General features: G+C 46.8%; 1 protein-coding gene across 1 annotated transcript in view; it reads left to right on the top strand.

Moving 5' to 3' along the window:
* The first annotated feature begins 1693 nt into the window (after positions 1-1693).
* Trappc12 (trafficking protein particle complex 12) overlaps positions 1694-14317 on the top strand; it is a 62814-nt gene continuing 50190 nt past the window's right edge. Inside the window, exons 1-2 of the mRNA XM_036170881.1 lie at positions 1694-1847; positions 4320-5557. Coding sequence (XP_036026774.1) covers positions 4325-5557 — 1233 coding nt within the window. The 5' untranslated portion in view covers positions 1694-1847; positions 4320-4324. The remainder of the gene's footprint in view (positions 1848-4319; positions 5558-14317) is intronic.

Genomic DNA, 14317 nt, shown 5'->3' with positions numbered 1-14317 from the left:
GGCCAATGGCGGCGGTGCTTTTCTCCTGCACATGCTCATTTGGACTCTCACGCGGGCGGGCAGCCGCGAGGGCTCCTGGGTTGGAGGGCGGGGCCAGGAGCAAATGCTGCGGGAATGGGAGGCCACCAGGGCGGCGCTCTAGCGCTCCTGAGCTGCTCCATGGAGAGCCCATGCCCTGCGTCCTAAAGACAATGGAATTTATGGTCAGCAATGCTCAATTCCCCTAAACCGTGGCCCTGAGCACCAGCCGGGACCTTTGCTCCAGTCTCAGGTGCAGGCTCTTATATGTCCATTATTAGCGCCTTAATAATCCCAGGGAATTTTGGATAATAAGTTTGATTTAATCCAAGACTTCTGTCTTTTATATTAGAGTCTGTCTTTTCTGATATTGCTATTAAAAATATATTTGAATAAAATGAAAAAAGCTGCAAGCTTGAGCCAAGACAGCAGTGGTGTAGGTGAGCAGTAAGGAGCAGCCGTGTGCGACCAGTCCTGCACAGAGACACAGCTAGGCCCGTGATCTATATTGCCCAGAGCTCCTAGAGACAGAAGGCTCTTATGTCCTGGCATGGAAAATGCTGGAAGATAAGAATGCAGCACAGGAGGGTTGGGGATTTAGTTCAGTGGTAGAGCGCTTGCCTAGCAAGTGCAAAGCTCTGGGATCGGTCCTCAGCTCTGGGGGGAAAAAAAAAAAGAATGCAGCACAGGGAATTCACTGGCCTGTTTCTAACGAGTTCTGTATGTACACGCGTTTCCTCTGTGTTTGTGACTTTTGCATCTCGGACTGACCTTCATTACAGCAGTTTATGTGATGCTACTACCCTTAGTAGTCATCCTTTGCCCATCTGTGTGTCTAACGTTGTGACTTTCTGGTGAAATCTCTGACCACTAGCTCCCACCAATCCCAAAGCTCCTTATGTTATCAGACAGCACCTGAGGCCTATAGCACAGGATTCGCTGATTTGCGGTAACCCACCTATCTAATGCTTCCAAAGTGTGCTCAAGAAGTGTATAGATTTACTTCCTATTCTCACTGTGAACGTGCATCAAATTGTTACCATGTCGGGCAACAGAATTTTAAATTCAGGTGACCCACCGGGCGGTGGTGGCGCACGCCTTTAATCCCAGCACTCGGGAGGCAGAGGCAGGCGGATCTCTCTGAGTTTGAGGCCAGCCTGCTCTACAGAGCTAGTCCAGGACAGGCTCCAAAGCTACAGAGAAACCCTGTCTCGAAAAACCAAAAATTCAGGTGACCTGACTCTGTGTCCTCAAGCTATAGTCACTGTCATTGGCACCAGAATAAACCCTTTTCCCCTTTGAGATGAGAGCTGTATTGTGACACTGTCACAGCCTTTTCTGAGATTACATTAAAAACCAAGAAAGCAGAGTCCTTGACTTGAGAACCACACTCAACCAGCCAACTCCAGCAAGCGGGGCTGACTCCTCCTCCCATCTCTAAGGATGTTGGCTCACACTGCCACAGACACAGAGTGGGGAAAGTGGAGACCCAGCAAGCACAAACACAAAGCCCTAGGAAAAAGCATCCTTAGTTGGTGTCAGCCCCAAGGGCAGATGATTTCATTCAATCACCAGGCCCCATCCTTCACGTCCTCCAAACATTTTGCCTTTAGGTCCCGCCCACCGCTCATGAACCGGAAATGTGCTGGCTTCCGGCTTCTAGTGGGCGCTCCGGAACCGAGCATATGCGGAAGTCGGGCTTTACGAGCCGGCCCGCGCAGGCGCGTAAGCCCGTGGGAACTTGGATCTTGAGTCGGCTTCTGGTCTTCAGTCATCTCTTCGGACCCTTTTCAGCCGCGGGTGATCCGCCCCCTGGGGGCGGGTGGCAGGTGAGCTGTGGGCCGCAGTCCGGAGGGGTCGCCGGGGCGCTCGACCTTCCCACGGAGGGCGGCGTCCGCGCGTCGTCACCGCTCGCCCCCACGCCGGCCTGGGACCTGCCCGTCTGTGGCAGCCCCAGCAGGGCTTGCCCCTGTGGTTTCTGGTTTTGGACAAAGTACGCGCGCTCCAGGCCTCAGTTTCTCATGTACAAAGTGAGAGTCAGGTTCACTGCATGCATAGTAGGTGCCCGTGTTACATACCAATGTTCATGGTACGTTTTTATTTTACCCCAACTTTTGCTCCTGCTGTTCTCCGTGTCTCATCTCCCCACAATTAGTCAACGCTGTAAGCCAGACGTGGGGTGCCTTAACAGACCGGCTTAACCTGAGCACGAAAGAGTGAGTGGTGTTGGCTGAGCAAAGTGATTCAGGAAGACTGTTAGGTTTGAGGTCAGCCTGGGCTAAATAGGGGAACCCCCCTCTCAAAAAGAAGAGAAGGAAGGAAGGAGAGAAAGGGAGTGTTGGTGCTGCGCCTGTATCAGGATTTGGGAAGTGGAGGCAGGAGGATCAGGAGTTCGAGGTCGTCTTCTGTTACATAACAAATTTAAGGCCAGCGTAGGTTCCCTAAGTCCTTGATTTATAAAAACATTCTCACACATAATAAAAAGCTAAATAAATCCGGGCATGGTGGCACATGCCCTTAATCCTATCACTTGGAGGGCAGAGGCAGGCATATCTCTGTGAGCTCGAGGCCACCCTGGTCTACAAAGTGAGTTCCCAGGACAGATAGGGCTATTACACAGAGACAGCCTGTCTCCAGAAACAAAACAAAACAAAAAAAGCTAAGTCAAAACCAACATAAATGTCAGCCAGCCAGTATGTAGTAAAATTGGGGCATATGTACACTATTGCAGTAAATGGAAAGGAGTTCTTCTGACATGGAAAATCTACAGTTCCTTGTTAAAATAAAAAGGTGATTACTGTCAGTCAGTGATGCCAAGTGTTTTTAATCCCAGCACTCAGGAGGCAGAGGCTGGCAAAACTCTGAGTTCAAGGCCAGCCAGGTCTACAGAGTGAGTTATAGGACAGCCAGTGCTACACAGAGAAACCCTGTCTCAGGAAGAAAAAAAAAAAAAAAAAAAAAAACCACACACACACACACAAACAAAAACCATGATTACCATATGATGTAGCACTACCCCCTCTGGGCGCTGGAATAGGAGGTACCAAAGAATTGAAATTAGAATCTCAAAGATGCATTCCCACATCCTGTTCTCAGCATCAGTGTGCACAGTCACTAGAGACTAGAAGAAACCCAAGGGTGTGGTAATGGGTAAAGGGATAACCAGCTACCACATGCCTGCCGTGCAGTGTTATCATCCTGTCAAGAGGAAGGAATGCCATGCCTGCTGCAGCATGGGTGTTCACTACAGTATGGAGAATGAGCTAGGATAGCCGTGCTTCCAGTTATAATGACTGAGCGTGTAGAGGAGGAAAGCCCTTGCCTGCTGCAGCGTGGATGTTCAGGAGAGTGTGGAGAATGAGCTATGATAGCCAGGCTTCCAGTTCGAATGAGTGAGCAAATTTAGCAAGCAAAGAGAGCAAATAACACCCAGCAGACAAAAGCAACAAGTATTAGCAAAAGCAACAAAACCTCATCCAGTCAGAGCTCACAACATCCAGTGGGTAAGACCAAAGTAGTCTGAGAGAGTGAGCAGAGGACATCATCCTGCAAAGTCTTCTGGGGAAGTCTGGATTGAGGGTCCTGGGCAAAGCAGAGCAGTCTCTCCATGGATGAGTTTCTCCCAAGTCAGTTGCCAATGGTTACCTTCTAGCTGTGCTCAAGGGCATGTTTTTACTGTCAAGATGTGGTGTTCTTCTCAGCCTATACCTAGGCAAGGGCCCTTGGAGGACACTGTGAGGCAGATATGGTTGGACCTGAGATGGGGGAGGGGCGTATCCCAGCTCCACAGACATACATTACAGTGGATGAGTGCTTTATGATCTACTTAAATGAGGTCCCTAGAAATCTAAAAAAGACAGGAGTAGGGTGGTAGTTGTCCTTGTATGAATGGGGTGGGGTAGATTTAATGGGTGTAGAATTTTTGTTTTGCAAGATGATCAAAATCCTAGAGGTTGATTGGACAACAGCGAGAATGCACTAATAAACATTGCCAAACTGCACACTTAAAGATAGTGAGCAGTAAATTTATGTGTACTTTATCACAATTAAAAATAAGTAAATAAACTAGAAAAAGAAATTTCTAAGTTTGTACCATTTGGATGCAGAACATTTAAGACCTTTGTTCCACTGAGCCACAAGATAAAAGTAACACAGCCTGTCATCTCAGAACCGCAGAGGTTGTGAGTTCAAGTCCACCCAGGTTATGTGAGATCCTTTCTCAGAAAAAAAAAAAAAAAGCAAGTTACTTATCAATACCTGAAATAGTCAATGATGTGATTTGTGATTGTCTCCATCTTTAGGCAACATGGAAGAAGCTAAAGATAGTGGACAGAGCCCAGGTGGGGCATCTCCTCCATCCCAGGCGGGGCCTGAAAATATCTCTGAGCCAGTGTCTGGAGAGGAGGGCCAGCTGCTGTATCACGAGGAGACCATTGACCTTGGTGGAGATGAGTTTGGATCCGAAGAGAACGGGCCATCCTCCGAAGACTCTCACAGTTTCGCAGATAAGCTCAATGAGCACATGATGGAGAGCGTGCTCATCTCTGACTCTCCGAACAACAGCGAGGGTGACGTGGGTGACCTCCTCGGCTGTCTGCAGGACGCTGTGGAGCCCCCAGGAGGTGCCACCGGTTGCAGTCTGCCCACTGCCGCAGACAAAGAAGCGGCAGACACCCTGAGTAATGGCAGTGAGACCGATGGAGACGATACGCCCAGAGACGTTTCAGACATGACACCTGATAGCAGAGCATCTCTGAAAGAAGACTCGACGCAGGAAGATGTGACGGGCGTGCCCGCCCTGGACAATGCTGGCGTGGGGGACGTGGGGCCCAGGGATGGCCAAGCTCACCCAGAAGAACGGACCTCAGAAGTGTCGTCCAGTCAGTCCTCCTCCAAAGATGAGCCTGTCCCTGTCTGCACCATCTTCAGCCAGGCCACCGCTGCTCCCTCCCAGCCACACCTGTTTCTGCAGGATGGCTTCGAGTCCCAGATGGTGAAATCTCCAAGTTTCAGTAGCACCAGTGAGACATCAGCCAAGACCCCTCCTCCGATGGTCCAGCCCAGTCCCAGCCTAAGTACATTTTTTGGAGATACAGTGAGCTCCAACTCCTTGGCCTCTGACTTCTTTGATTCCTTCACATCTTCTCCTTTCATTTCAGTCAGTAACCCCAGTGCAGGTTCCCCAGTTCCGGAAAAGCTGTCTTCACTTGCTGGCCCTGTGGGAGAAAAGTCACCAGGTTCCACAGGCCCATCTTACTCTACAAGGATGGAGAGGTCGGAATCGGGTGTTTCCCCGGCACCTCTGGATGTCCCTGAGTCTCCAAAGCCATTCTCACAGATCCAGGCTGTGTTTGCCGGGAGTGACGACCCCTTCGCCACAGCCCTGAGTATGAGTGAGATGGACCGGAGAAATGATGCATGGCTTCCCAGCCAGGAGACCAGAGAGGTCCTGATGAAGGTAGCCACCCAGCAATATGGCACTGTGTTCATAGACAAGGAGAACCTCACCATGCCTGGCCTCAAGTTTGACAACATTCAGGTAGGGTGTGGAATGATCCTGTGTCCATATCTCACCCCATTTCACCTCTTTCTAGAAATGTGTGTGCAACAGAGACTTGGCAGCAGCTATAACTCTAGCCTCCCGAGCAGAATGTAAATAAATTTTGGAAGAAATTAAATAAAGAAAGAATGCATTCTAGGGCTGGAGAGATGCCTCAGTGGTTGGTAGTGTTTGGTATTCCAGAGGACTAGAGTTCCCAGCACCTACATCAGGCAGCTCATAGCTGCCTATAACTGCAGCTCCAAAGGAGCCAATACCCTCCTCTGGCTTCTGCAGGCATTGCACTCATGTGCACATACCCCACCCCCACCCTCAGGCATACGACACACAGACACACAGACACACAACTAAAAATAAACCTTTATACAAGAAAAGAGTGCATTTCAAAGGTTTTACCTGATATTGGGAGATTAGGTCAGACCCAGTGCAGGATCGTGGGTGACTGAAGGCAATAAAGATCTCTAGATGGCTGTGGTTCTGAGTCTGGAACTTTCCAGCCTTCTGCAACCACGAAGTTCTAATCCAGTGGTTCTCAACCTGAGGGTGGTGACCCCTTCTGGAACAGTTCTTTCACAGGGTTCACCTAAGACCAGTGGATAACCCAGATATTTACGTTACGATTTATAGCAGTAACAAAATCACAGTTACAAAGTAGCAACCAAAATAATTTTATGGTTAGGGGTCACCACAACACGAGAAACTGTTTTAGAGGGTCGAGGTGTTAAGAAGGTTGAGAAGCACCATTCTAATTAGTCAACCTTTCAGAGCCTTCAATGTGGGCGTGGCTTTCTCCTGGGAACTCAAGTGTACGCCCATCAGCTATCCTCCCTCTGACACTGCCTTGGTTTGAGTGTCCTTTGTTCTTAATCAGCTCCCTAAACACTTACGTTGAGGTTTGTTTTCCAAGTGGCTCATCTCAGTATCTCATTAAAAGTCTCCTAGTTATGGGATAAATTTCTATTACTTATTTATTAAGCAACTTCAGTGGCAATCCAATTAAGTTATAGAGGCCTTAGGGTTATGTTTGCAAAGCTGTATTCAGCTATAGTATCGTCCTGCAAGGACATGCATGTTTTCATCCAAGTGCTCTGCTGGATGATGTCTTAGGGTAACTATTACTGTGATAAAATACCATGACCAGAAGCAGCTCGGGGGAAGAAAAGGTTTATTTCACTCATGGTTCCATATCACAGTTCATCATCAAATGACGTCAGGGACAGGAACTCAAGCAGGACAGGAACCTGGAGGCAGGAGCTGATGCAGAGGCTGTGGAGGAGTGCCGCTTACTGGCTTGCTCATGATTTGCTCAGCCTGCTTTCTTACATAACCCAGGACCACCAGCCTGGGAATGGCTCTACCCACAATAGGCAGGGCCCTCCCCCATTAATCGCTAAATACTACAGGTTGACTGCAGCCTGATGTTCTGGAGGCATTTTCTCAAACAGGGCTCCCTTCTCTCTGATGACTCTAGCCTGTGTCAGGTGACATAAAACTAGCCAGCACAGATGACATTCATTCCATTTCATCTTGTGTAGCAAGCATACAATACCATAGGTTTTCACCGTGACATTTCCGTGCTTGGATAGCATGTTCTTTGCTCACATTCACCTCCCATCTTCCTCCCCTGTCCTCTCTGTCACCACCCAGCTTCTCTCCTCCAAACTCTGTTCTGCTTGTCATGGCCTTCGTGTGTGTTAATCTAGGCTCCACATATGAAAGAGAACATAATATCTTTCCTATTATCCTCTCTTGCTCCTCCTCCCTTCCCTTCTCCCCAATAAAATCCCCTTTCTACTTTAATATCTTGTATTTTTCCCCCATGAAAAATGTTTTGTTTTAGAAAGAAAAACAGAATCAAGGACTTTGTCCTGCCGCTTTATATTACAGCTCTTATACATGTGTATGTGTGTACAGTTATATGTTTATAAACAGGTATGCAGATGTTTTCTGGATAGTAGAGTAGCATTTTCTTATATAACCATTAGAAACAATCAAAAATCATTAGAAAATATATGATGGCAACAGCACATTATTTACTTCTAATTTTTTAATGTAGATTCCTCATTGTACAGGAACCATGAAATATTTGTTTTTCAGGTTCTGCTTTATTTCAGTACATTTCCCTGCAAATGACATGACTTTGTTCTCCTTTGTGGCTGCAGAAAACTCCAGTATGTTTATAGACCATCTTTATCCAGTTATCTATTGATGGCATCTAGGCTGGTTCTGCACTTTGACTGTTGTGGGTCTGGTGTGGGAGTGCATGTGGATGACAGGGATCTCTGTTGTACAATACATGTGGATGACGGAGATCTCTGTTGTACAGTACATGTGGATGACAGGGATCTCTGTTGTACAGTACATGTGGATGATGGGGATCTCTGTGCTGCAGTACATGTGGATGACGGGGATCTCTGCTGTTCCACAGTACGTGTGGATGGTGGGGATCTCTGTGTGGTGCTGACTTCAAGTATTTGACTTCCTTCTAGGATAAACCTGGAATGGCATAGCTGGATTACATGGTGGTTTTGTTGTTGTTGTTTTGTGTTTGTTTTTGAGACAGGGTTTTGCTGCATAGCCCAGGTTGTCCTTGGACTTACTGGTAACTCAGGCTAAGAGCAAACTCACAGTCCTCCTGTCTCAGCCTTCCAAGTGTGGGATCACAGTCCTGAGCCACCAAATCTGCCTCATATAATAGTTCTGTTTTTACAGAACCTCTGCACAGATTTCCTGTAACGTCTGCACCAGCCGCTGTTCCCAGTGCTCTCACTGTGGTTCTGGGTGCTCTGTCTCACACTGTGTTGTGTGTGTGTGTGTGTGTGTGTGTGTGTGTGTGTGTGTACCCTATAGATGACAAATCGTGTTCAGATCTAGTCTGAGCTGCAGAACTGGAAATTGCCTCTAATCATCTGGAAAATGCAAATGAAACCACAGAGAATGTCACCTCATTCCTGTTGGGATGGCTGGTAACAGAAAGACAGGCTATAGCAGTGACTGCAGTGAATGGAAAATTAGTAAGCCATTATAGAAAGCAACCTGGAGGTACTTCAAGATATTAAAACTGAAATTTCCACATGATCCAAGTAGAACTGAAGTCACTGGCATAGAGAAAGCTGGACTCCCATGTTCTTTACAGCCTTGTTCATAATAGGGTGGTACAGTCAGCCTGAGTATCCGTTTCTGGGTCCAGAGTTAAAGAGAATGTGGTGGGTACATGCAGGTAACTGTACTCCATCTTTACAAAAAAGACAATGTGGTGGGTACATGCAGCTGACTTAGTCTTCAAAAAGAGACTCCTGTCATTTTGACAGTATGAGACAACGTGAAGGATGAGATATTAAATGAAATAACTCAAACAAAGACAAATGCCACATATCCTTTGTTGGGGGGGTTGAGACAGGTTTTCTGTGTAACAGCCCTGGGTGTCCTGGAACTCACTCTGTAGACCAGGCTGGCCTTTAACTCACAGAGATCCGCCTGCCTCTGCTTCTCAAGTGCTGGGATTAAAGGCATGCACCACCACCACCCAGCATACCACATATTCTTACATGTAAACAAACAAACAAAACAAAGAATGAACTCTTGGCAGACAGTATAGTAGAAGTTTGTGGGAACCAAGTTTGAGGTAAAACCAGGTGGGTGAGACCTAATGTGCAGGATAATGGCCCAGTTAGAGTTCTCTATAATTAACTTAGAATTTATGACAGCAGTTTTTAAATATCACACACACACACACACACACACACACACACACACACACAGTAGCTATGGGTAGTGATGGTGTTTAATGAATTTGTGTTATTCAGTATATCATATCCATATATTAAATCAGTGGGTTGGACATCCTGAATACATGGAGTTTTTGTGTCAATTAAATATCTTTTATAAGAAGGATGAAGCCAGGCATAGTAGCACACACCTGCATCCCTGTATCTGAGAAATGGAAGCAAGAGGATCAAGAGTTCAGGCTCAGCCTAAATACCAAGTTCAACTTGGCACAGGTTAGAGTCGTCTGAAAGGAGGTAACCCCAATTGAGAAAATGCTTCTATGAAATCTGGCTGTGGGGCATTTTCTCAATTTTGATTGATGGGGAAGGGTCCAGCCCATAGTGGGTGGGGCCATCCCTGGGCTGGTGGTCTTGGGTGCTATAAGAAAACAGGCTGAACAAGCAAGCCATGAGGAGCAAGCCAGTAAGCAGCACCCCTCCATGGCCTCTGCATCAGCTCCTGCCTCCAGGGTCCTGCCCTGTGTGAGTTCCTGTCCTGACTTCCCTCAGAGATGGACTGTACATGTAAGGATAAGCCAAAGGATAAGCCTTTCCTTCCCACAAGTTGCTTTTGGTCATGGTGTTTCATCACAGCAATGGTGACCCTAACAACTGAGACATTGGGCTATATGAGACCTTGCCTCAAAAAAGCATAATCAAATGAAATAAAATATTTTATATTTAACCATATTCCTTTTAAAGTAGAATTAGAAGACTGGAGAAGTGGCTCTGTGGTTAAAAGTGGTGTCTGCTCTTCCAGAGGACCCAGATTTGATTCTCAGCACGCAGATCAGGTGGCTCACAACCTCCTGTAACTACAGCTCCAGGGACCGGGCACCCTGCTCTGGCCTCTACAGACACAAATGAAGCAGAGCTAGAAATCAAATCAACCAACGATTTAATTTTAACAGCTGGTAGAGAATGAAGTATTTGGGGGCATGCAGATCTTCTTTGAGGGTCTCAACAGCTACCTGTGCATAGACGTTCCCTCGCTGATGCATGAATATTGCACGAACTCTGTCTTGAAGGGGCTGTTTCAGGTGCTTACTCTGCTAATAGCATGTGTGACCCAGAGGAATACATGGAACGGTAAAACTTGAATGAACCTTTGAGCTGGAATTTCTGCTGAGCTGCGTTAACCCAGTCCAGCGGCAATGAAAGTGACAGTGGCTGGATTGGATAGGATTGTGTCCCTGTGGTAGAAAAGCCAGCTGCATGTGACCAGGGCTGTGTTCCACCCTAACAAAAGTATGTCCACTTGTCGTGGCCCCGCCCCCATAGAATTAGGGAGGAAGGGGCACTTGAGCATGCCTTTGGCAGGCTATCTACTGGAGGACAAAGTCTGTGTACCCTAACCTGTGTGCCTTGGCCCAGAACTCAGCCCCTTGACCACTCCAGCCTTCAGATCAGTTAATTAGGCAAAGGTAAGGCATTGTATCCCTAGACGGTGAAAACAGATTTATGGTTAAGTCTCTTCTGCCATGACTTCCCCGACACACTAAGTCGGGTTTTTAGATCTGTAGTCAATGCTGTTGCTGAACTACCAAACCATATGGCTGCACCTGCCATAGTGCACAAATGCATGCGTCCCATGACTGCACCTGCAGGTGTATCCAGCATGTCAGTAGGTTCCAGATCGGCCCTGTGTTGAATTATTAGAAACTGTCGGCAGAGTTTCAGACCAAGTGAAACTCATCATGCAGACAGTGTCTGTGTCCCTCTGTATGTGTGTCGTGCACACTCATGCTCCTATTAGTAATTTAGCAAAATGACCGTGAGACAAGTAAGGTGTGTTGAGTGCAAGTGATTCTGACAGCAGGGAGGCCAAAGCAGAGGACTGGGAGTTCAAGGCCAGCCTGAGTGACGTAGCAAGACATTTGTGCAGAGACCCGTGTGTGGATGTATGCCATTGTATTCCTTGTTTATTGAGAATGTGCGCTTTACTGTGTCATAAGTAGCTGAACTGGCTTCCAAAGTAGGTGTATCAGTTTATGTTCCCTTCAGCATTGTGTGGTTGTTTAGGGAATTTGGGGACATGTGGTAGTGGTGGTTGTTTTACTTTGCAATCCTGGTGGCTGTGTAATGCTGTTTTCTTGGGATTTGAATTTGCATTCACTAGTCACTTCTGTTATCAAACTTTTTGGTATATAGGCTATTTTTTTTTTAATCTTTTTTTCCTTTACATTTATTTACTTGTTTATTGGGAGGCAGCACATATGGAAATCAATGGACGATTTGTAGAAGCGCTCTCTTCTACCATGTGGCCCTGACAATCAAACTCAGGTCGTCAGGCCTGGGACCATCTTCACCCACTGAGCCATCCTGCCAGCCCTCAGATACCAATTTGTGAAGTTGTCTGTTTAAAAAAAAAAAAAGTTCCAGGGAATCTGGTACCCTAACACGGATATACATGCAGGCAAAACACCAGTGCACATAAAGAATAAAAATAAATCTTAAAAAAAATAGGCATTATAAATTATTTTTTAAAAGAATGTTTTTGTCTTTTATGCTATGGATATTTGTCTTACTGTTACTGGCTGACTTTAAAAGCTCATTAGCTGTCCCGATGAAAGTGAGCAATATTTATATAGCAAATATTTTTCCCTATTCTGGACCTTGCTATTACATATTCTTATGGTGTCTGAAAGCCGAACCCCTAATTTTTTATTGTAGGCCTATCAGTCCATCTGGAGTGTCCCAGCTGTCATTAACTTGAAATCCTATTACATTGTCGCGGTTAAAGGCACCAGGGACGCTTCATTACTATCTTCTGGGGAGCTTTGCGGTTCTCACCCCTGCTCCTCAGTAGCTTCCTCCCAGATTGCTCTTAAGATTTAATCACTCTGGGGTGGATCGATGGCTCAGTGGTTAAGGGCACTTGATGGTCCTTCTGAGGACGGTTCAGTTCCCAGCACCTACGTGGCAGCTCACGGCTATCATAACTCCAGTTCCAAGGGATCTGACCCCTCCTTCTGACCTCCTTGGGTACCAGGCGTACACATGCATACATGCAGGCAAAACACTCATGCATATAGAATAAATAAATCTAAAAAGAAAAATTTAAATCTCAAACCAGTCATGGGGCTGGGCAGGAGAGATGGCTCAGTAGTCAGGAACACTTGTTTTTTCAGAGGACCCGAGTTCAATCCCCTTCACCCTGACCTTCAAGAGCTGCTCATGCCCCTTGAGAGAATGGTGTGGTGTGCTCATGGCTTTTCCTCCATGACCTCCATCCTTCCCTGGGCTAAGGGGACCTCAGGTTTCAGCTGGATCCCAGCCCCACTACAGCAGCCTAGCTTCCTCTCCTCATCCTGGTGGCCATAAGGGACATAAAGTATACCATTCCAGCATCTCACCTGCTGTCTTTACCTTGATTAGGGACACAGCGGACACAGGTTTGTCATGAGATATGTGGAGACAGCTAAAACATTGATTCGCTAGACATACCTTTCTACCCCAAGAGTCACCTGTCCTAACTTCTTTTTTTCTTTCTTTCTTTCTTTTTTTTTTTTTTTTTGTTTTTGTTTTTTTTTTTTTTTTTTTCGAGACAGGGTTTCTCTGTGTTGCTTTGGGGATTAAAGGCATGCGCCACCACCACCTGGCCTAACTAACCTCTTTTTAGTTTGTACATTATTTATTAGTTTGTGTGTGTGTGTGTGTGTGTGTGTGTGTGTGTGTGTGTGTGCGCGTGCGTGTGCATGTTCCACAGAGCATAGATGGAGGTCAGAGACAATTTCATAGTTCTCTCCTCCACCTCTACATGGATGAAGCACCATTACCTGCCAGGTCATCTTGCAGGCTCCACTAACTGAACTTTAAGGAAAAGAATTTTAAGGATAAAAGATATTTATGGTATGAATTCATTGATGGGGAATGCCCCTGGGATGGAAGACATGTGTCTGCCAGCCCAACCTGGCATTCAGATTTTAGTTTGCTTTTTTCCCCAGCTCTCTGCCCGCCAGCTCCAGGAATTCTCTGTGTCTGGCACAGGTAGCAGTTTTACAGTTCTTGAGATCACACATTCTAGCCCTTTTATTTGCCCTTTAAACATCACTTGTAGATCACGCAGCTACTCTTGCAGCTGTGATAATTGAAGTATTTTACCTTATTCTCTAAAAGCAGAAATTACAGAATTGCAGCTACTAAATTTCCCCTAGTATAGGAAGATGCATGGCCTGGCCCCTTTAAGCACCAGGCTCACCCACCACACAGGGCCAGAAACACCATGGAGCCCACATGACCCTCCCACTGAAGCTGACATCCTACCTCTCTAGGTGCCTACAGAGCAGACAGCGTCAACAGGATAGGAAGCATCTCCAGCAGGCAGGTCTGGGTTCCCCTCAGCCTCTACACACCAAGGTCTGTGCTGTCACAGCTTCTTGGTGTGAGCATACTGAATACTTGTCCCCATTTGCTGCTGACTTGGTACATCAGTCACCTCTGTTAGGTAGCCTTGGAGCATCAGGAGTTTGAACAGAACTATCATGGGACTCAGCATGTGCCATGCTTCACTCCAGTTAGGTTTTCCCTGTCATTCAAGTCCTAGTTCTTTCTCCCTGGGAGCCTTCCCCCCCCCCCCACCCCGCAGTTTTCTGTGACTTCTCTTTTAAAGGAAGTAAAAGGCTTGAAGTAACACCTAATGTCCTCTACCCTGACTCCGGGTGGGCACAACCAGAAGAATCAAGTTGGAAGACAAAACTTGACCCAGTGCAGAAATAGTCTTAGAGCATGTCCTTCCAGCTCCAACAAGCCCAGAGCTCCAGTACAAGACTGGGACAGAGCCCTGTTCACCTTGGGCTTGGCTGTGAACTTATTAAGAAGGGGCTACCAGTGTGAAGGTAACTTCACTCACACACACACACACACACACACACACACACACACACACACACACACACACACACACACACACACACACACACACACACACACACACGACATCCCAGTAAGCCTGAGGAACTGGTGCGACACA

Source organism: Onychomys torridus, chromosome 21 (genome assembly GCF_903995425.1).
Source record: "Onychomys torridus chromosome 21, mOncTor1.1, whole genome shotgun sequence".
NCBI classification, from domain to species: Eukaryota; Metazoa; Chordata; class Mammalia; order Rodentia; family Cricetidae; genus Onychomys; species Onychomys torridus.
This window is presented reverse-complemented; position numbering and strand designations above follow the sequence as displayed.